The following is a 23,554-nucleotide window of genomic DNA, read 5'->3' on the forward strand; positions in this document are numbered from 1 at the left end:
AATGCAGAGGAAATCTAGTCCTCTTTTTGGTGTTTGTGTTTAAGAGGTGTGTCTTTTTTTTCTGTGGCTGAATTTTGGCTAAATCGTGTATTTTGGGAAGAGTAGTTATTAGGTCAGGAGCTGAGAATCTTGAATACTTTATGGCTGGCAAAAGAGCTGATGGACTGAAGCTGTTGGATTACATTTCAGCAGCCTCCTCAGATTTTTTCTTCCCCTGTGGTTATTTCTAACATCTAATTTGAGGATCATGCGCACCTTTTGAAAAAAAGCCAAGGCATCAAATCAAGATCACTGTAAAAACAAACAAACAAACAAACAAACAAACAAACAAACAAAAAAAACAGCAAAAGTGAAAGAATGTGGCACTTTTCCTTAGGATTAATTCACTGCAAATTATTTGGTTCTTACCAAGATAAAAAAACAACAACAAAGATTTAGAAGAATTAGATCATTTATCTTGTTTTAAGAGTTAATTTCTTATTTTAACCCATAAAGACCCAAACATCCACCGTAGACCAAAACCATCTGCTGATGTAAGTGTATAACACCTGTTGATCCACTAATTCTGTCACTACATGTAAATAATTGGTGTAAAATGCAGTTATTCATCTTTTCATGGTCGTCAGATATGACCCATTTGGACGTTCAGAGGCTCTGTAGTTACCGTGGAAACATTGTCATCTTCTATAACATTGATTCACCAGTAAAACCCATGGAGTTGGATCAATGACAGTGGATGGAGACACTGGGTTTATGTTGTTAATGATAGATTGTACTGAAAAAGTCACTTTTTCTTCAGTTTTCTCTGTTTTTGATATAATAACCCTCAACTTTAATCTTAGCTTTTATGCACATCTACATGATCAGTAAGTTAAATATAGTAAAATACCTGATGCTCACTGAAAAAATGCAAAATACAGAGGGTGTTGTCAAAATAAATAGTGATAAATCACTTATGAAAAGTTAAATATAGAGAAAAAAAAAGTATTTTGGAACAGCCATATAAGTAGCACTGGGTCTTTATAGGATGGAGGCGCTGGGTTTATGTTCAGTTAATGATAGATTTGACTGAAAAAGTCACTTTCTTCACTTGTCTCTGTTTTTTATATAATAACCTTCCACTTTCATGATCAGTAAATCAAATGTAGACAAACCTGATACCTGATTTTCACTGAAAAAACACAAAATACAGAAGATAATATTACAATAAGTGGTGATAAATTGCTTAGGGGAGAAATTCATTTGAGAACTGCCACAAAAGTAACACTGGGTCCTTATGGGTTAAGTGTTCATACATCTGTGGACATGCTTATTTCTAGATTTAACACTCTTAATTCAAGAAATCTTGTCAAGTAAAATTATCTTGCTGCATGGACAGACATTTCACTTGTTTTGAGTACCTTTTTCCTCAGATTTAGAATTTTTATCTTGTTTTTAGACACTCCTTTTTTTTTTTTTTTTTTTTTTTGCAGTGCACACAAATAAGGAGGTGGACTGTTCCTTTGCAGCCCTTTGCATTCTTTGCATAATAATGCCCTGTTGTCAAGGGGGGAGGAAGGAAGGAGGGAGGAAGGAGAGGGGAGGAAACTGTGCTGACAGAAAAGCAGCCGATTCTCCAGACAGTGTGGAGTGAAATGTTTTGGATTTAGGAAACTCTCTGCAGACGCGCAAGAAAAGGGGCGCAGCACTTCTCGCGGTTTAAGGCGCTTTACGCAGGATCACGGAAAAGAAAAAATCGACTGCTGAGGGTCAGATTTGTGACACAAATTGCAGAACCTATTTTTTGGGGGCGTTATCTTTGTCTCTAAAGTCTGTTTTTTTTTTTTTTTTTTTCTCAAATTATGCCACGTTTGAGATTACGCATGTGATGGGCTGAGCGTCCTCCTCCTCACATTACGCACAGACCAGACACAGCGACCGACGAGAGAAAAGTTGCAGAAGTTGTTTTCCTGTGTTTCCTTGTGCATTATTCGGAACATTTCCTTGGTCTGAAGTTCTGGTGCCTGCTGTCCCGACCCGCCCCAGCATGCTGGACTGAGGTCTGAGGAATGGCATCGGCTGTGTTCGAAGGGACGTCTCTGGTCAACATGTTTGTCCGGGACTGTTGGGTCAACGGGATCCGGAGACTCATCATCAGCCAGCGGGGAGAGGAAGAGGAGTTCTTCGAGATCAGGACTGAGTGGTCCGACAGGAATATTCTGTATTTGCATCGGAGTTACGCGGATTTGGGTCGGCTGTTTAAGAGACTGGTGGAGTCTTTTCCAGAGGACAGAAGAGATCTGTCCAAGTGTCCACTGATAGAAGGTTTGTATGAGGACAGAGGATGGGATGGCAGGACAGAGCAGTAGCACACAACAGTAGAGGATTTATACAGACTTTAATAACTGGTACTTAAGGAGTCCCACACGGAGCTGACTGGGGACCCCTTTGGTTTTCTGGGGTCTTGTAGGGATGACTAACATGCTGTTAATACTGGGGTGTCAAACATGTGGCCCGGGGGTCCAGTTCGGCCCCTGGGATGTTTTTGCCAAGTGCAAAAATTCCACAGTTTTGAATTGAATTAAGAGAAGAAAAAAAAAAAAAGCTTGAATTATGGAAAAAAATTTTGAAGTAAGCCAAAAAAAAAAAAAAAAAAAAAAAAAAATCTTCAGCTAAGTACAAAAAGATCTTCAATAAGCCAAAAAAACAAAAACCAAACCTTCAATTCAGTAAAAAACATCTTCAATTAAGCCAAAAAAATCTCAAATTTAGCAAAAAATCTTGAATTAAGCCAAAAAAAAATCTTCAATTAAGTAAAAAAATCTTCAATCAAGCAAAAAAAAAAAAAAAAAAAAAAAAATCAAATTTAGCAAAAAAATCTTGAATTAAGACAAAAAAAAAAAAATCTTCAATTAAGTAAAAAAATCTTCAATCAAGCAAAAAAAAAAAAAAAAAAAAAAAATCAAATTTAGCAAAAAATCTTGAATTAAGACAAAAAAAAATCTTCAATTAAGTAAAAAAAATCTTCAATCAAGCAAAAAAAAAAAAAAAAAAAAAAAAATCAAATTTAGCAAAAAATCTTGAATTAAGACAAAAAAAATCTTCAGTTAAGTAAAAAAAAAATTTGAATTAAGCCAAAAAAAAAAAAAAAAAAAAAAATTCAATTAAGTAAAAAAAAAAATCTTGAATTAAGACACCCCCCCCCCCCCCCTCAAATTTAGCTAAATATCTTGAATTAAGCCAAAACAAAATCTTCAATTAAGTAAAAAAAAATCTTGAATTAAGCCAAAAAAAAAAAATCTTCAATTAAGTAAAAAAAATCTTGAATCAAGCAAAAAAACCCAAAACAAAACAAAAACTTCAGTTAAGTAAAAAAAATCTTGAATTAAGCCAAAAAAAAACCCCTAGACTTAACAACTCAGTTGGACCTGGTGGTTTTGGAAAGAGCTTTGGACACCATGAAGGTGGAGAAAATGTGCTAAATAAGTGCAGTCCATTTACCATTTAAATCCAGTGTTAAATCTACATGTTTAAAATGTTAAATCTACTTGTTACTCCGTAAATATGTTTACAGTTGGATGTGTTTTTTACAGTATTGTTCTGGCAACCACAGCTGCCAGTTTTTTTCCGTAAAAACAACAGGATTTTTTTTTTTTTTTTACAGTGTAGGCACTCAAAGTGTTTGAACGTAAAACTTAGTTGAAATGTCCTCAAAATGCCTGACAGTTATATAATATTAATAAAGCATTCAAATCAGTAACTTCAGTAGTATTTCAATAATATTTACTGTAAGTTTTGATATTTAATAGAAGGAATTCAAAATAACTGGTAGTAATTAAATATATATTACCAGGTTATGACATGTGATGCATAAGCAGTCAGATAAGGTTGTAGGCAGTACATTTGATTTATATATATTTACATTTATTGACATTTTATCTCATTAAACAAAATACATTTCAGATCCAATAATCATTCATGGCTAGTAACTGTTCTATGACCACTTGACATTGAAATTATTTATGAATGAATGTAGAAGTAATACTACACCATAAAAATACTAGACCAACATAGTTTGGATCATAAAAAAAACAAATGATCAATTCATTTGAAGTAAAGAATGCATGTCAGAAAATAGCTTTCACAATTGGAAAGCAAATAACTACTAAATCAAAGTGATAAACTCTGAAGTACTTATAATTTCTACACTTTTTTTTTTTTTTTTTTACGTTCCTGATGTCAAAGATCATTTCCACAAGACACAAACCAATTTTTTAACCCATATTTCTAAATGTGACATGAAAAAATTAAGATTTATTAACATATGACTGACAGTCCACATCCACACCTTCATTTAAATGTTTCGTTGGGTGTCACACCACAGTAGGGTCTCACTAGTATGAAGTATTTTCAGAGCCTTTATTGATTGCTTTTGTTTGGACAAGTTAATAATTAACTGTGCACTTTAGGATGTCACGTTACCAGACATATCGCATAGCCTTTGGCTCACAAGACATGCTGACAGCAAGTTTCTAATCCCTGTCAATATTTAGGATCCATGAAGTCTGCTTCCACCTCACATTGTACTATATTTTAAAGTTTGATTCCACAAGGTAAAAAAAACACCAGGAGTGCCAACATTGTCTTCCGTCTCCTCTGTACTCTGCAGGAGCAATGGCTAAAGCTTCTATTCTTTGATGCTTGTGAACCGACTGCATGTCTGATCCCAGGCTTTGATTTAAGGCAATCGCATAAATAGTTCTAAAGCAGCTTAATGGTGTGTGTGATAGCAACACCAGGTCAGGAGGGTCCTGCAGAGGTGCACAGAAGAAAAACAGTCACAGCCTGAGCACCAAGGTTATAATAGTTTGGGATTTTTCATTCTAGTTTAGTTTTATTTAGTTTGGACTTTTTTTTCTCTAATTCAGTTTGAATTCATTTTTAGAGCAGGTTTGCTAGTTTTAATTAGTTTTCATTTTTTTCTTAATGCTTAGTTTTAGTTTCGTTTTAGTTTTGTCATATCTTTTATCTTCTTCGCTGTCTTATTAAAATAAATCCCAGGCAGGACTCTGCTGCTTTCTCCCAACTTTAGTCTCCACGTTTTCAGGTAGAGTGGGGACGAAAAGCTGACTCTAAACGACAAGTGATGGACCGTTAGATATCATATGGTGCCAGTAGCTAAAATTGCTCAAGGGAAATAAATTGATTTCTTATCAATCCGACATTGACAAAGACGAAAACAAAGGGAATTTTATCCATCATTTTTAAACGTTTTAGTTAGTTTTGTAAGCACACAATACAGTTCCAGTTAGTTATCGTTTTTTTTTTTTCTTTTAATTACAGTTTTTATTTATTTCAGTTAACAAAGATGTTTTTACAATTCTAGTTTTTGTCATTTCGATAGTTTTCGATAATAACCTTGTTGAGCCATAGTCACAGTAGCTTTTTTACTCAGACCTTTTTGTTATATGAATAAGCGCACTTTGACCATCTACAAAACATGTTGAAAAGTTTTATGTTGAAAAAAAAAAGGTCAGAGACATATTTTACTGTGTATTCAGTGTTGTGTTCCACAGATAAGTCCCAGTCAAGGGCAGTGTCTTGGTCAAATGTGGCTCCAAGTGCTTTCACCCGGCACACTCTCCTTGGCATTTCACTTACTCTGTCCTCACTGAATGCATACAAATGTTTCAGAAACGCCCCCTTTTGTGGTGATTGGAAAGCCTTGCTTCCTGCTCAACTACTGAAATAGCTGACAGTGTTATCGACTGCCAGAGAAGAGAGCAGTGCATTTTGGGAAGAGACTCTTCAGATCTCATGACTCACCCTGTACTTCTTTTTTTAACGTCTGTCCCTCTGCATGTCCAGTTAGAAGACACATATATCTGTGATGTCACCACTGAAGTCGACATCAGGGTACTTTTATGTCGACTACTGTTGCACTGAAAAGCCCGCCTCGGGGTTAACAACCCTCTCCTGATGGCTTTTACTTAATTCCTACCTCTGTTCAATATTTCATTTGCATCCTTTCTAATTGGTGCCCTGATTGAAAGTCCTGGCCTTTTTCGCAGTCGTCTTTGCTCCAGTGTCTGGCTCCGCTCGTGTTTTCCTGTTTCTCGGCTGCACCCAGGCAACAAAGCAGGCGTACAGAGCTCGCAGAGTAATGTCATGATCAGGGAGAGGAGTGGACTTCCCATATTTAGTCCCAGTGGGCTGCGAAACATTTATAACACTTACCTCACATGTAACCTCAGAGTGGACAGAGACAGGAAGTGATTGTTCACATTCCTTATGAGGAATGCAGACTGTATCTGCCCCCCCCACCCCCCCTGCCTATCATCCCTTTACTAACTCACCACTCCTTGCATATGAAACATTTCATAGTTCTCTGGGAAAACATGAATCATCATTTTGGTGGGTCACCACAAGTCATTTACACGTCTGTAAATGAAACAGCATGGGTCACTGGACTGTTTTTTAAAGAAGCAGTGTGAGGTATTTTCATTTTATTTAATTTTAGATTATCCAATCAAATCCAACTTTATTTGTAAAGCACTTTCAAACAACTGCAGTGGACCAAATTGCTGTACAGAAGAATAATTAAAACCAAAATAGAAGAATAAAATACAGAATAGATTTAAAGACATAGAAACTGTACAAAAAAGAAAAAAAAAGTGCTATGCAGAAGAATAAATAAAACCTAAATAAAAAGAATAAAATACAAGAATAGATTAAAAAGCCGAACAATTAAAAACAACAAAATAAATAAATAAATAAATAGAATAGAATAGAATAGATAAATAAGAACAATAAACCACCACCAAATAAAAAAAAAATAGAATAAAGATAATACCTTCAAACATCTCACCTGGTTTCAAAAGCCAAGGAGAAAAGATGGGTTTTAAGAAGGGATTTAAAAACAGACAAAGAGGAGGCCTGTCTGATATGGAGAGGCAGATTGTTCCATAGTTTAGGAGCTGCTGCAGCAAAGATTAAACCGATTGCTAATAATCTTGAGCAATATTTATCATACCTTTTTACTGCAATAAACATCAGTAACATGATATTAGTTTTTTTTTACTTTTAGTGTTTATTTTGCTAACCTTGTAGCTAAAACCAAGGACCTTGACTTCTAAATTAAGCCAACGTGGAAGTATTTCAAATATTGCTAATGGCTGATGGGGTTAGATTGAAAAATCCCTGGTCCTAGAATCATCCAAGAATTCAAAAATCTTTCTGGTCACTATTTGGAACCTCTAATAAGGGATCTGGTTTCTGTAGTTGAATTTTTATTTTCTTACACAGTGCTTAATTTAGTTTAATGAGACAGTAAACTAGTGCTTAGCATTAGCTCCACTCTGACCCCTCACCTGTTTTGTCCAAATATAGTCACTTCAGGGGCCAAATCCAAAACTACTGGCTTCACAATGGCAGTTCAGCACCCAGTGGATTACATCACAGTTCCTTCGTCCATTAGTTAAATGTAGTCTATGGCTAAAGCTAAAAAATGTTTTTCATCTTTTCATAACCTTTATGCCTCAATAAGTTTCTTCCTGCAATGAAAAGAAAAGGATGATTTGTTTGTGTAAAAAAGTCTAGTTTTTGTCTTTGTATTTTTTGAGAAGAACTCAGATTTCACTAATTGTAGATTGCAAAATGACTGAAATCTGACACATTAATCTGACATTAGACAAATTAAACATCTTGAAATAAGGGGTCTGTTTACATCTTGTTACTTCATTTTTGTCATGTTCATCTTGCTTGGTCTTTTTGATCATTATTATTATTTTTTTTACTTTGAAGTTTATTTTTCCATCTTTTTCATCATTTTCATCTTGTTCTGCCTGTGTGTCCTGTTTAAAAATCTTGTTATGTTTTAGATGAATAACTTTAAACTGGTTCCATCAACTCTAAAACTGACTAAAACTCAGCTTTTAATCTTAAATCAAACAATGATTTGACATTTACGGTGCTAGCTATCAATACCTACAGTTTTTTATTGTTTTTTTTATCTACATTTTTGTCTCTATGGTCCAGCCCTAACTTCCTAATCATGGAATACACATAGCTCACACTTGAAATAGGGGATGTTACATATAGAATTAGCAATACTCCAAAAAATACTCAAAAATCAGACAATTTTGGGTTGTTTATTACTTTTACAGACAGTCTAATCTGATGGAACCTCACCCTCACAGTCTTGAGTTTATGATTGTTAAACTATGTTGTTTATTTATTCATGAATATTTCACAATACAGAGAAATACTCTAAATGAAACCCAAGTTAGATCCTCTTCGTGATGACTGAGACATCCAGAAATAGCACGTTGACAGCACTGCGAAGGGTTAGTGGTTAAATGATAAAGTGTGAGGCTGCTGACATGCACTTATCAGATCCATGCAGACGATAGCTGTGAAATAGCCGGTTACAGCTGATGACTGCTTAGATAATGTGTTGGAGGATGACTTGGATACAGTCGAGTTGCTGTTTTACTCTTGGCTAAGAGATCAGGCCTGCCAGTGTTGAATGCTACCACAAACAGATGGCTAACATAAGCGTATAATTACAAAAAATTATGTTCTGGGCACATGCACTGAATGTCATACAGTGTCACTGTAATTACGCTTAATGTTATTAGGCATAATTATAGGAAGGCTGTCGTTGAAGTCACTTAAGAGAGCAACCTGTATGAAAACAACTCAAAGCACCAGGTTGAAATACTTTTGCTAGGTGATAATCTTTGTTACCGTAAGCTGAAGTGTATAAGCTTTAGTGCAGCATGTAGGGGTCCGGAGGTCTGGAATGAGATTGAAAACTGGGTGCTTCTGTGAAACTGGGTTCATTTTGGTACCTGGCACTTTTCCAGCTTTTTAGACCCAATAATAAAAGAGAAATTTAGACATACCCCACTCCCAGTATGTACCTAATGATGACCTCAGATAAATGCAAAAAAAAAAAAAAAAATACTCTTGTTCTGAGCCATCCCAGAATTAATGATTTTTTAATAAAAAAATTGGACCAAAATTGGGACAGGAAAAGCTACCTAGGTGTCAGTGCATTTGATCTGGAAAACATGGCTGTAAATGGTCTTATATACCGCTATAAATAAAGACACTGTGTTAAATTTGATGATCCTAGTGGTTTTTCTAACCCAGACATGCAGGTTTTTCATGAATCTCAGTCTCATTCCAGGTTTTGTGTGTAACCCATCGTGTCCACTTCTGTTACATACAGAACCTGCCCAGTTAAACGTATATAAATCCCCGTATATGAATGATTTTGCAACAGCATTCATTTTTGTGAAACACTCTCCCTTGCATTATTGCACAATTCCCAAAATGTGCCTGTAAGAGAATAAAAACATATTTTTAAAAAAACAGTAGTGCGTAATTTTCATGTACTTTTTACTGAGTTAGTGCAGATTTTTGTATTAAAAATAATGTAAAATGATATAAAGATGTGTTTTATCTGAAAAATATTTTCCCTTTTATCTCAGTTAAGTATGTATTTTAAAATAGGTGCAAAGTGCTTCCAAACTTGCTTCATAGCATTTATCTACATCTGGTTTGAATTTTTAACCCCTCTGTCCTGTTTTTAGGGATCGGTTTCATACAAGCACCCAACTCTATAAAAAATGCCTTTCTTTTATTATATTTAAAAAGTGTCTTAAGCAAAAACTGTTGCTGCTTTATGCTTAGTGTAACCCTAATGAACCAAAACAAAAAAGGAAACATAAACAAACAGAGCTACCTCAAAAATACGCCTCACCTAAAACCCCGCATGGCTGATATACAAATCATGTAAAGTCTTTATTTATGTGGATAAAGCCTCATATCTGACTATTAAATTATCTGAGAATATTGGAATATGCTGACTATAATAGGACTCAGGAAAAGGAAATGAATCATCGTTAGGTTGATGTTAGGCAAATATTTTAAAATATGTTTATAGTTATTTAGAACATTTGAATTTATTATTAATTTATTAAGACTATAATGTAAATTGTGTCTCTTATCACATGTTTAAGGGCCCCATTTATAAGCTGAGGACTACTTCTGGGGTGTCCTATTACTAAATGTATCTTGTAAATGAATTGTTGATTTTAAGTGTTTGGAATAAATTGATTGATTGATTGATTGATAGCAGATAGATAATTTGTCTCATTAGGACTTAACTCAATAATCTTGGAGAAAGAAACAAGAAAGTCCATACATATTTATTACAACTGTTGTAGCGAGGTAGTTCTTTGCAGGAAACAGATGCTTCAACAGAAACTCCGAAGTACACTTAAGGGAGTCCGGTAGGAAGAAACACCGCTGGGTCTTTTGTTCTGAAGACATTTTTGAGAGGACAGTATATACTGTAGATGAAACTGAAATGAAATAGACATAAAAAGTATTTCACATATTGTGGAGATGACGCTCTGATGTGATGGGCTCTCTTTTTTTCACATTACCTCCTCATGTGCAGTACCTGAGGGAAATCTGCCAGAGGCAAATGGTTATTTTCATTTCCAGAGCTTGTTTGGTGTTTTTGTAACTTTGGAATGTGTTGCAGTAGGTTGTGAAATACAGTAAGCAGGACATCATTGGTGATTCAGTGGCACAAGATGCAGAGATTATTTGCAGATCGATTGCAATGGATGAAGCTGTCCCTGACCTTCCAAAACCCCAATGTGGAATCATTATGGCCGACTGGTACAGCCAAAGGCAGAGCCAAAATACAGCTTTAACACAGAAATCATACCAACCAGGCTGAATACAGAACAGCCTCTGTCATCCACCATTCAGTGCTTTGTTATTACACTAAAGTATGTGTTCAGTCTTCCACTTTTCATTACAGAAGTGTGCATCATTAAACTCACAACACACACCAGGTCCACTGTGGTTACTTCGATTAAGTCTTGCATAATTTTGCTCCTAGATGTTGCAAAATATTCACGCACACTTCTCTTTTGCACTTTGACCAGGCTTGTTTTATCTCAGTATTGCAGGCACGGCTAAATTTGAGACATTTTTGCAAGATTGACTGTCGTTGTTGGATCTAAATATTAATGGAATTTTGATCACTTTTTCATTTAGAACAACAGAATGGCAACATTTTATAATAAGTACACACTATGAAGCATTAGTTAAGCATTAACAAATACTGAATTCATCATTTATAAAGCATATTTATGATACGAACACTCATTAATATATGGTTTATAAGCACAGTTATAATGGTTTTACTCTTCATTAATAAGCTCATCTACAATGTGCTTAATGATTGCATTTTCATACTTTATAAATGATAGATTCAGCATTTAAAAATTTAGCATTGCATCACTGTCAAACCAGTTATGATGTGCATTTGTACTTGCACATACACTATTCAGACATGTACTAATGGTTAGTGAATATTTTAGTGAGTGTTTATTTTATACTAACTCACACATTTATTTTCCAATAGATGTCCTATAAACAGTTATTAATACAGGAATTCATTATTTCAGGCAGTTATAAAGCACTTACTACTCATTAATTAAGTCTATGGTGTGAGCTCATCTAAAGTGTGCACTATCTATGCCATATAAAGCATTTACAAATGAGATTTAAAGGTTGGCAATGCCTAAAAACTCACAAAAGTCTCAGTTATTCTAACAAAGGAAAGACAAAGCACATGGGATTATCAAAAAAAAAATGCATGATTGAATGATGAAGGATTATGAATGATTAGTAAAACATTTATAACTGTGCTTATAAACCTTATACTAATGAGTATTCATGTTAGAAATATGCTTTATAAATAATGAATTCAGTGTTTGTTAATGCTTTTCTAATGCTTCATAGTGTGTACTTATTATAAAGTGTTACCAACAGAACATTTTCAACATAGTCATGGCAAATGTTCTGTATTTTTTGTTAAGCAGCAGTAATGTTCACAAATGTAACTGTACTCCTCATTTTGATCATTTTGACCCCTAATCACACTTACCAAAGAACACAGAAACCTATATACACTTTAGTATTTCTTTAGGGAATTTTGATGAGAATCAGTCTTTCGTGAATGGCTTTTCTTAACCTGCTAGATTTTGAAACCAGAATACACTCTACTTGTCCACAGGTCAACATACATGTATTGTCAGATTCACAGAATAGTCTTAAAAATGTATGAATTGTAAGTGAAAGGCTCAGTGTGTGATACTTACCAACATCTAACATTTCCAGAAAAATCTACAGTGGCTGCAAAAAAAACCCCACCAAAGACCCTGATTACAGCTGTTTTTTTAGTAACTCTGATCCAGTCTGACATAGTTGGTGACAGTAATGCACCTTAATACTTGATACTATAAAACTTACAAGTTTTTTCCTCTTCCTGTGTTGCATTGGTTAAAGCAGGGGTGTCAAACATGTGGCCCGGGGGCCAAAACCAGCCCGCCAAAGGGTCCAGTCCGGCCTGTGGGATGGATTAGTGAAACACAAAAATTACACTGAAGATATTAACAGTCAAGGATGTCAAAATAATTTTAGGCCAATTCCATCTAAAGTGGGTCAGACCAGTAAAATACTATAATAATAAACTACCTAAATAACATAATAAACTATAAACAATGAAAACCACAAATTTTTCTCTTTTTTTTCATGTAAAAAAACAAAGGTAAAGTTACACAAAAATGTTAACATTTACATACTAGCCTTTTACAAAAAATGTGAAAAACCTGAACAAATATGAACAACCTTAAATGTCTCAAGAGAATTAAGAGTAATTGTATCAATATTCTGTCTGTTATTAAATGTTTGGTGTAATTGTAGATCCACTGTGATCTGTAAGTTGTAATGAACATGTGAAAATGAGAAGCTGAGGCCAAATAATGGCATAAATTGTTAAAATTGCACTTTTTTTCTTAATAAATTTCATTTTGGTCATGGTTGTTCATGTTTTTCCACATTTTTTTAAAGGATGTAAAAATTTTGGTAATATAATTTTACTTTTTTCACTCTAAAACATAGAAATTAGACATACAAATTTTGGAATTGATATTATTTTTGTATTATTGTGTTATTATTTTAATCATCCAGCCCACTGCAGGTTATATTGGGTTGTATGTGGCCCCTGAACTAATATGAGTTTGACACCCCTGGGTTAAAGCAATGCAACACATTGAACATCTGTATTACACATTTTGATCACCTGCCATTAAGGTTCACTATGTCATGGCCACCCCACACTACCTCTATGGCCCACCCCAGTAAAAATGTCCTGGACACACCACTGGGAGCGCAACATGGTTGACCCCATGAATAGTAGATATAAACATCTCATGTGTGCACGAACTGGGGCTGCACCATATTGGAAAAAACTGATGTTGCGATTTTTTTAACTCTGCGATATATATTGTGATATGAAAATATACTAAGGAGGATATAATAGGTGTGTGGCGCCGACGTAAATGGTCAAACAAATTAGTTGTGTTTCCTCTCGTTGTTTCAGTGTCATCCTTCTTGTAGTCGAAATAATTCCAGATAACTGATATTGCTTTGATTTTTGGGACCAAGTCGTCATTTTCAGTGATTTTCTGTTGTTCGTTGCTCATTTTCAATGTTGTTACCAGCGATTCACCCCATGTGCAGGGGCATGGTCTGCTTCAGCAAACTGATTAAGAATGATTGTGATTGGTGGATCGCTGTGTGCAGTGTGTGTTAGATACCCTTGAAATTAGATGAGAACATATTGAGTTCATTTGCCTCCTATATTGCAGGACCTGCGATGTGACTATTGCACACACATACATTGCGATGACAATGCTAAAACGATATATTGTGCAGCTCTAGCACAAATGAAACCATAATTATCATCATTATGTTCCATTTCTGCATTCATATCTTCATAAATCTTCCCCTAATCTTCCAAAATGGAACTTTTAACAAAAAATGTCCATTGTTTCAGTCCAAACCACTTTAGATGTATGGCCTCATTTTCAAAGGGGGTCTCAGAACATGATCCTGAGGCAGTGTGAGGTTCAGACTGGGTGGGAGCCTCATTGGGTTTCTGGTGTTGACTTTAGTGCTCAATCACTCTTCACATCCCCATGGGTGTGATGTCATCATTGTGGGCCATTATAAATGGATGAGTGTGTGTGACTGTGCATAGTGCTGCTGGAGGCTGTCTGACTCAGTAACCGCTGTGACTACATGTTGCCTGTACCACTTACATCAGACGGTGGCTGCAGTTTTCATCGTTATTCCCCTCACCACATCCCTTTGTCAGCATGGCAGTAAATGATGCTCTGCTGACTGGTCCTTCACAAGCCCTGCAGCGTTCTATTGTTGTGTGTGCTTATTTTACACTCCCACAACCTCGTAAATAACACACATAGGGAGTGTGCTTGGAGGCACACATTACAACATAAATATGTACCTTATGCCTTTAGCATTATGCATATTCATGAGTGTTGAATACATTTACTCGCTTGTCTTCTCTGCAACACACAGATCTTTTAATGCTTCTGCTATTGTCTCTTAAATTTCCCGAGCTGGGGAATAGTCGTAATGCATTGTGTGAAATAGTGAATCAGGGATTCTCAGGGATTTCCATGTAATAACTCAAAGGAATAATTTGGTGTCTTCTGGGGACTCACACAGAATCACAAAAATACAATATGTACTGCCATAACTGCATTCTTTCTGCATTCTGCAAAAATGCAATCTGCATTTTTGCTGACTCTTCCGTCAATCCATCCATCAAATCACTGTTAGTGAGCAGGATCACATCAGCTAAGCCAGGTAAACATGTTAGCAAGTTAGCAACACACATATATGAAGCAAACAGTTCACATTCAGTTTCAGTACACACTGGCTCACTTTTGCACTGTTAAAACAGTTTTTCTTCTTTGCAGTGAAAACAGTGACTTGACTACTGTAGTATGAAACAATACTCCTGTTTGAAGGAGCGTCATAGTGTTAGTATATAATTTAATCTGCTAAAACACAGGTGTCAAACATATATCCCGCGGGCCAAAAGGGTCCAATCTGGCCCAAGGGATGAGTTTATGAAATGCAAAAATTACACTAAAGATATTAACAATTTTTAGTTCAGGTTCCACATACAGACTGATTGGCTCTCAAGTGTGTCAGACCAGTAAAATACTATCATAATAACGTATAAATAAGAACAACCCCAATTTTTTCTCTTTGTTTTAATGTAAAAAAGTAAAATTACATGACAATGTTTACATTTATAAACTATCCTTTTACAAAAAATATGAATAACCTGTACAACTATGAACAACCTATAATGTCTTAATAGAAGTGAGTGCAATTTTAACAATATTCTGCCTGTTACTAAATCTTTTGTGTATTTGTAGATCCACTGTGATTTCTAAGTTGCAATATAAATGATAAACTGAAATAATATTGTTGAAATTGCACTTATTTTTCTTAAGAAATTTCAGGTTGTTGATGATATTCAGATTTTTAAGTTAACTTTATAAATTTTTTCATTGTTATTATTAAACTTGTCCAGCCCACTTGACATCATATTGGGCTGTATGTGGCCCCTGAACTAGAATGAGTCTGACACCCCTGTACTAAAAGGTAACTGATAAGAATGGGTCTGCAATATTTTCTGAGTTGTGATCTAATGTTTGGGAAAAGCAGCAGTAAGCCACTCAGAAAACTAAAGTAGAAGACTTGGAAATTTTTGCCAAGTACGGTATGTCTTCTAGGTAAATTAAAGTTTTTGTCACATACTACTTACTTTTTTTGACAGAAAATATGACATTAGCACGCACATTCCAAATATGAAATCAGAATTTCTCCAGCATGTCAGTATATTGTTCTGTTTATATGTGAAAACACTAAATTTCCCAGTTTTTCTTTTATTGCGTGTCCACAATTTAAAAATATGCGCTCAGTTAGTCAAATTTACATATAGATATGAATATCAAGCTCACTGGAATAATCCTGTGAACCCATCAACTTGGTTCTTAATTTGGTGTGAAATGTTTCAGACACTGCATCTTGTTCTTGTGGCTGTGACAGTTTCCTTCTGTAGGAACCAACAATAATCAGCATCACGTTTGGGTTGAAGCCCCTTGGTATTTGTTTTACATTTCAGAAATATGTGGATGAAATCATTAACTATGCTCATGACTTACATCACTAAATATGATTAAAATCCGGGTATGAGTGCAAGAAATTCATTTTGAGTGACATTCTGCAAGCCATCCGTTAATCTGACTTGATCATATCCTTAACTAGTTGATCATGATTTGGGGATTAACGGAGCTCAGAATCTAATGAATCAAAACAAATCCCAAGCTGTTAATTGTAGAGCTGAACTTTGAGGGGAATATAGGATCAATGAGTTCTCCAATCATGGTCAAGGGAAAAATCCACCAGCTCTGCATCACTTTGGATTGAACCACTTTATTATTTCACTTAGAATTTATTGAACTAATCTGCTTTTGCTAATGACTATATATTGACTTATGGACTCAACATCCTGAGGTGTTTAACAAATTGTGTTGTGATTCCATTGTACCTGATTTACCAAACTTCACTATTTGGAAAACTGGATGATCAAAATTATTCCTAAATGTTTTAGACACTGTCGCTTTTACTTGTAGGTTGTAACAGTTTTCTATTTCCAACAGCAGTAATCACCCTCATGTTTTGGCTGAAGCGCTGTTAGTACTCGGTTCACATTTCAGAAACATCTGGATGGAATTGCTGATCATTTCATCATTTGGTTTATTTCATTTTGATTTGAGATAAAATCAGCAGTTTTTCTCCCATCAGAAAAATCAGTATTGATCTCTGTAGTTTGGAATTAGAAACAGAATCCTCATTTTATTCAAGACTCATTTGCATAAATCTTCTGTAGCTTTCTTTTCCTTATAAACTTCTCCTTTTATTTCTGTTATTCTACAAATCTTTGCAATTTTTGCTTGGAGTCACTGCTGTTACTTTAATCTCTGCGATCATATTTCGTACTCATACTGAGACCTAATTTTTCTATCCTGTGTGGGGCAGATATTAAGGGACATTGTTCATTAAAGGTTACTAAATAGAAACCAGCAACCACTTTTCTCCACACTCAGAATAAACTCAACCCTGTCTAGACTTTTGTCCTGTTCTCTTACTGCTGTAGCTGCAAAGGTTAGAGCAGCTGCCTTTTTATTGTCCAAGCATACAAATAGTAACCCATATCAAAATATATTGTTAAAATCAGATCAAATCAGATGCAGGCCTGTTCTAATATATGACATGTTAAATGTTTTTGAGGCCAATGTTGCTGTAAGTATTATCGTCAGTTGGGTAATATTGTGAGGTGTCAGGGGACAGATAAATGCTTTGACACACACCCAGTCGGTGTGTTGCAGTTCAGCCAAGTCACTGAGCTGTACCACAGCTGGTGTTTTCAGATGTTCATATTTGTTTTTCCAGGTCTGGTGAAAATCAAAGAGGCACATGACATAGAGGAGAAACTGAACGAGGTGGAGAGGCTACTGAAGAATGCAATCAACATGCCGTGCAAAGTAAGTCACTTAAACATGACTTCTTACTTAAGTAGAAATTTTGGTTATTTATACTTTACTGGAGTAATTATTTTTCAGCCGACTTTTTACTTCTACTCTTTACATCCATCCATCCATCCAATTTCTGAACCTGCTTTATCCTACCAGGGTCACGGGGATCACTTGGAGCCTACCTGAGCTACTTATGGGCGAAGCTGCTCCTTACATTTTCATGCAATTGTCTGTACTTTCTACTTTTTACATTTTAAAAATAGCCTCGCTACTCCTATTTCATTTCGGCTTGTTTTTATTCCCCTTGTCATCGTTCAAACACAAAAAAAAACCCTATCCAGATAAATTGCACCATCTGGATTGTGAATTTAATTGTGGTTGGATGAGGAGTATAAACATATACCATTCTGACACCCTGTTGGTTTGCACACGGTCCATCGCACCTGACTTTTTGCACCATTCCAGTACTTATAGTGCTCAGCCGTACACATATATGGTTCTTTAAATGCCTTTATTTTTTCATGGGCATATATGCGGCTGAAACAGGTAGACTAGTGCGCCCCAAACTGTGGTCTGTGCTTGTCATTGTTTACCATATTGGTATGTGTCACTTCCATTACCATTGTTGGTATGTAGTATTATAAGTTATGCAGACTATCATTTAGATAGCTACTATGTGTAGCCTAATAAACATCAGTTTTCCTAATCTGTTAACTATTCATTATTTACATTATTAGGACTCTAAACCGATGTCGCTATATCATTAAGGAAGCAAAAGTAATGTGTTATGTTGTGTAAATGTGAGATGGGGGTGGGATTTAATAAGTTTTCTTTTTCCCACTCCTTTTTGAGCAATACATATTGAATTTATTTTGTCATTACTCGTGTACATGGCAATTACTATTGTCTCGATCACCTTTATTTATTAATGTATTGGTCTGCTATTAGTTCCTTGTGCACATAAAAATGTTTTGTTTTTCTTCTGCTCAAAACAAATAAAAGAAATGAACTAAAAATGAAAAACATTTTACAGCATTATCATTTTAATATAACATTTCAGTCATTATGGCCTTTAGAAAAATGTGTTTTGTGGAGGTGGGGTAGTGCACTATAGGCCCCTGTGGTGCCACCTAAGCTTTTGTCCTTGTGGTATTTTTCCCCCTTACGTTTACTTTTATACTTTAGTTTTGAAACCAGTACTTTTACCCTTTTGAGTAAAAAGCTTGAGTTGGTACTTTGACTTCTACAGAAGTCTTTTAAACCCTAGAGTATCTATATTTCTATCTGAGTAATGAATGTGAATACTTTTGACACCTCTGGACACTACACACCGCGCATTTAACTTCTTGACATCAGGATTTTACTCACATTTTTTACCATGCACGTGAATATGTTTCCACGACATATTTTTCATGTGACTGAACTGCTGGGTGTTGGGAATCTCATAGTCATGCGGACAAAATGACTCAAATGACTTCACTCCACAGTATTCCAGGTCAGAGGTGATGTTGACATTCTTTGAGCGCTCGCCGTTGGACCAGGTCCTGAGGAACGACAAAGTCCACAGAATCCAGCCCTGTTTTCAGAGTCCGATCAAGATATCAGGTACACAACTACTATTCTTGTGTGACACAGATTCCTCCCATTTTACTAACAGTGCTGAAGTCATAAGTGCTTAATAAGTGATACAACATTCCATTGTGTACCCTTCAGAAATCATGCGATCCAATGGATTCTGCTTGGCCAATACAGAAACGATTGTGTTTGATCATAATCTTGAAGAGGAAAAAGAGAGACCTTCATCCACGGACTCTGCAGAACATACGTAAGCATCAGGATCACTGTCGCTCCTTGTTGTTTTTAGTGTCTGACATGTTACTACTCATTGTCATTTTGGTGTTTTTATAAACCACTCTTCAAGATTACTTCCAAAACCAGCCAAGCCACGCCTCAAACTGAGTTAACTCCAGATTTAGTAAAGATTTGCCTCATTATGAGTCAGTTCAGTTCCATAAAAAGGCTTCCGCAGGTCCAATGATATGGATTTAGAATGTGTAAATGTTTCAACTGCCATAATTATGGTATTAATAAGTTTCACACTTGATTGGATTATCAAATTATGTTTTTTAAGGTTGTATAAAACACTTTCCTACTTTAAATAGGGCTTAAAAGAAATTCTGTGACAAACAAACAGAACCAAATAAGCACTGATGCAAACTGTGCAGCTCAGTCAGATATTATCAGACTACACCCAGGTAGTGTGTCGCAATCTGGTGTGTGGTCTAATGTGGCATCCACCCTCATTTAAAAAAAAAGCTTATTGCAGAATAAATAGTTTAAAAAGTACCAAAGAGTCAGAAATACATACATTTGCTGTAAAAATCCACCAGCAAACACCTGCTATTCCTCAATATCAGCAGGATCATCAAAACCGGCCCCAGCATGACCCACTTTGCACTCACAACTAGGTCTCAAATTGCTTTTGTAATTGTCTTAAAGGGTATTAAATTCAACTTGTCAAAATGAGCAGAAAGCCTGCACTACAAATCACTTGCTTGTTTTCCACAAATGTAAGGATTTCCATTCATGCTCTTGAGAGTCAAGTCAGTGCTTTGAAACCCCAGGCCCCTCCACCGCCTCTATATACAGTACAGCAGGAAGTGTGTGTGTGCGCCTCTTCCTTCCCTGGGTGTGCATAGGAAGCAAAAGAGGAACACATTCCTCTTGGTATTTCACACAAAACAAGACTTTAAATCACTCTTAAATGCCTGTCTTTAGGTATTCTTTGACCTTCAACAAACACATAAAGGCTTAGTGGCTCAAAGTCGTACCTCAGATCAAATCTACAAATCTGTTTTGTCAACGCAGTAAAATGTCTTTTTTTTTTTTTTTCTTCCCAGGTATGAGGATGGAACAGAGTTTTTGCCATTGGAAGCAGATGTGTGTGATGAGGAAACAGAAGCATATGTCACCAACCTTTCCTATTACCACCTGGTTCCATTTGAGACCGACATCCTGGAGTGACACAATAGATGGACATCTGATGCTATCGTTAAGAAATACGCACCCTTAAATGGAACCTAGCTATCCACTTATTAAGGGAACATGCTGCATGTAGCTGTTATCTCAATGTATGTACACATGTACAATACACACAGAAAAAGACTGAAAGGATGCATCAGCAGCACCACTTTCTCTTTTTGCATTGTATGTGATGTCACCGGCGTGCCTCATCCAAAGCCTTACTTGAGGGAACTGAGACAAAACAAGATGGCGTTTGTCTCTAAGGGGAGGTGGTGTACCTGAAACAGCCCTATACTGAGGAGGAGGTGTGACTGCAACTGCTGAGTCGAGGGCTGCACATGAGCTCTTACCTTATTGGACCAGTTGCTGATACTCACGGCTTTGCTGAACTGACCAGCTTTCTTTTCATCTCTACAATATCAATATGTACTGCAGATTTAATTTTGCACAGTCAGTCCTCCTGTGGACCCACATGATGAGATGAGATCTGCCACGTTTGCAAGGAGATTTGCAATGCACTTGCAAAACCTTGCGTATTTTTATCTAAACTGCTCCAGTGTTACCACTTTTACTCCAGAGGGAGTACTGTATCATGAAGCTTTTTGTTCATACAATTTCCACCAGCATGATTCTTTTTATGTGTAATTAATAACCAGATTGAACGTCAAAGGATATTTTATGCTTTGGTTCTGTGAAATGCAGTTGGTTATTTGGTGTGAGAGTCCTCTAAGATCCAGATGAAGCTAAAAGGAGTTAAATGATCTTCATTGTGTTCTGTTCTTCTGGGTTCTTTAGACCACTGTCAATTAATGAATGATAGAATAAACCTTTGTCATTTTGTTACAACAGACTCTTTCCAAAGTGAAAATTTATGCTGCCTATTTGGAGATTTTTGTGTTTTTTTTCCTGAATTATGTAACATGTTGCTTGTTAATCTGCCTATTTTATGTTTAGGAGCAAATACTTATATACAGTATATTTACAGTGTAGTCAGTATGTGAATAACTGAGTCATGCCACTTCTGTTGTTGGTGTCACATTAGTGATCAATATATGCAAAGAGATCTTTGTTTTATGGGTCACTGAGGTCATTCCTGACCCACTCTGTAACATGACGTGAGTTGGTTCAGTCAGACAGCTGACTGCAGTGACTGTGGGAGTCTTCAGCTAAGGCGGCATCAGGAGAACAAGTCCACTCTTTATCTAAGGAAGACAAATGACATTGCTATGCTTAAAGCTTTCCATAGGCACAGTTTTGTTAAGTAGGCACACACTTGATTAAAATTCATGTCTTTTGTGTGTTTTATGGGTGTAACAGTGTAAAGAGGAACAGAAAGACGGTGCTTTCACTTCAAGCAGTGCCCGCTGTGAAGCTATAGAATGCAGCGGAGCATTGCTTATGTTTTGAATGCAACCAAAATGCAAGTAAGTACATGTTTGCGTGGGGTTGACTGTAAGGAAGTCCATCTATATACAGTTTTTCATTGAAGACGTCTTTGTCACTGACTTTACAATGTGGGCCAACAGCTTGTGCCCACTCTTCTGTCCCTATAAATACAAAGGCATTCAGCTCTGACAAACTTGGCACACGAGGCTTCAACAGGACAGACCTCTGCATGGGTCTATTTAGTAACACAGTCATGACCAGCATTCACCCCCGTGAGAAAGTACAGCTCTTTCTCACGCCGTTTAATACCATTTCTCCAAGAATGATGTCTTTAATTGGTGTGGATTCCATAGGCGTAAATTTTCTGTTTCAGTGAAATGCAGTACATTTTCAAAAAGAAACTGGAATCTTTGATCAAATTAACCATGGAACATCAATGGAATATATGAATGAATATGGACATATAATACTTCTACTTCTAATTAATACTTCTACTAATATCTTGGACTTGGAATTTTAAGTCTATCTAGGCAGTGGGTCGTGCATCACAATGATTCTGCCACAGATTCTATGAAAATGATCAATCAAAATGGTACTCCTGCAGTCCTGTGAGGGCAGTGAGTAAACAACATGTGGTTAGTCCAGTTTCAATAAATTTTTGAAAACATATCAACAAGCCCAACATGCCAGTTATGAGGTGGGAAAATTCATGACTGAGAATGACAGTGTGCTTAGCTGTATGAAAATAAGAATATGCAATGTGTTATTTAAGTTGTATACTTCAGCCACACTCTGTGAAGCTAACCATCATATGCCTTATAATTTCATATTTATGTGCTGATGCCTCATGTGAAGTGTTCTAGTGTGAAGATCTGTACAAAACTCAGAAAGAAGTGTAATATGGCTGATAACTTTTAAGCTATTCAGACAGTATTATATACCATTTGTCTGCAAAACCTCTTTAAATAAATGAATATGTTTCCAGTAAAAGCAATGTGGTTTCTTTATTTCTTGTAAATGCAGTAAAATAAAGTAATAAAAGAGACATACTGCACTGAACTGAAACCTGTCTACATATATTAACACTAGTCATTAATTGCTGGATTAATAGTTTACAGCACATACTGTACAAAACCTACAGTAAGTCTGAAAGGATCAAGATTAAATATCTTAACAGTACGTAAATTAGTTAGAATTTTTCTCAAAAATGAAAATGTACAAAATTAGATTGTTATTGCATCAAGAATATTGATGTAATTTGATCATATAACAATATCAAAATATACTAATAAGATAAGATAACATAAGATAAGATAAGATAAGATAAGATAAGGTATGACTTTATTTATCCCACTGTGGGGAAATTTTACAGATAACAGCAGCAACATACAACAAGCAAATGCAGAGAAAAAGACAGGTATAAAAAACCACAAACGTCTGAAAAATGAAATATAAAGAGAAAAATCAGAAATTGGGTGTTTATATAAATATAGAATTAGAATTAAAAATTAAATATTATTTACATATTTGCATTATGGTTGCACATGCACATGGTGTGATATAGAGGGGTGTACATTGGATTAGTCTGCTGAAAAATGATGTGCTTGACCAAGTTCTCTGTGAATCTGTGAATTTCAGAATATGTACCATAT

At 35.7% G+C, this 23,554-nt stretch overlaps 1 protein-coding gene across 1 annotated transcript; it reads left to right on the plus strand.

The window, feature by feature from the left end:
• The first annotated feature begins 1,582 nt into the window (after positions 1 to 1,582).
• pxdc1b (PX domain containing 1b) lies at positions 1,583 to 20,649 on the plus strand. The gene is made up of 5 exons (XM_030123829.1): positions 1,583 to 2,304; positions 17,410 to 17,501; positions 18,980 to 19,097; positions 19,206 to 19,317; positions 20,393 to 20,649. The coding sequence occupies exons 1-5, from the start codon at positions 2,049 to 2,051 to the stop codon at positions 20,514 to 20,516; spliced, it is 702 nt and encodes a 233-aa protein (XP_029979689.1). The 5' UTR covers positions 1,583 to 2,048; the 3' UTR covers positions 20,517 to 20,649.
• Positions 20,650 to 23,554: the final 2,905 nt, after the last annotated feature.

The sequence above is a fragment of the Sphaeramia orbicularis genome, chromosome 20 (genome assembly GCF_902148855.1).
Source record: "Sphaeramia orbicularis chromosome 20, fSphaOr1.1, whole genome shotgun sequence".
NCBI lineage: Eukaryota > Metazoa > Chordata > Actinopteri > Kurtiformes > Apogonidae > Sphaeramia > Sphaeramia orbicularis.

What these genes read in the sequence shown, in the direction of transcription:
- pxdc1b (XM_030123829.1), top strand. Translation starts at nt 2,049, where the DNA reads ATGGCATCGGCTGTGTTCGAAGGGACGTCTCTGGTCAACATGTTTGTC. An exon ending in CAATCAACATGCCGTGCAAA is followed by an intron (nt 17,502 to 18,979) that starts GTAAGTCACTTA and finishes TTCACTCCACAG; the next exon opens with TATTCCAGGTCAGAGGTGAT. An exon ending in ACGGACTCTGCAGAACATAC is followed by an intron (nt 19,318 to 20,392) that starts GTAAGCATCAGG and finishes TTTTCTTCCCAG; the next exon opens with GTATGAGGATGGAACAGAGT.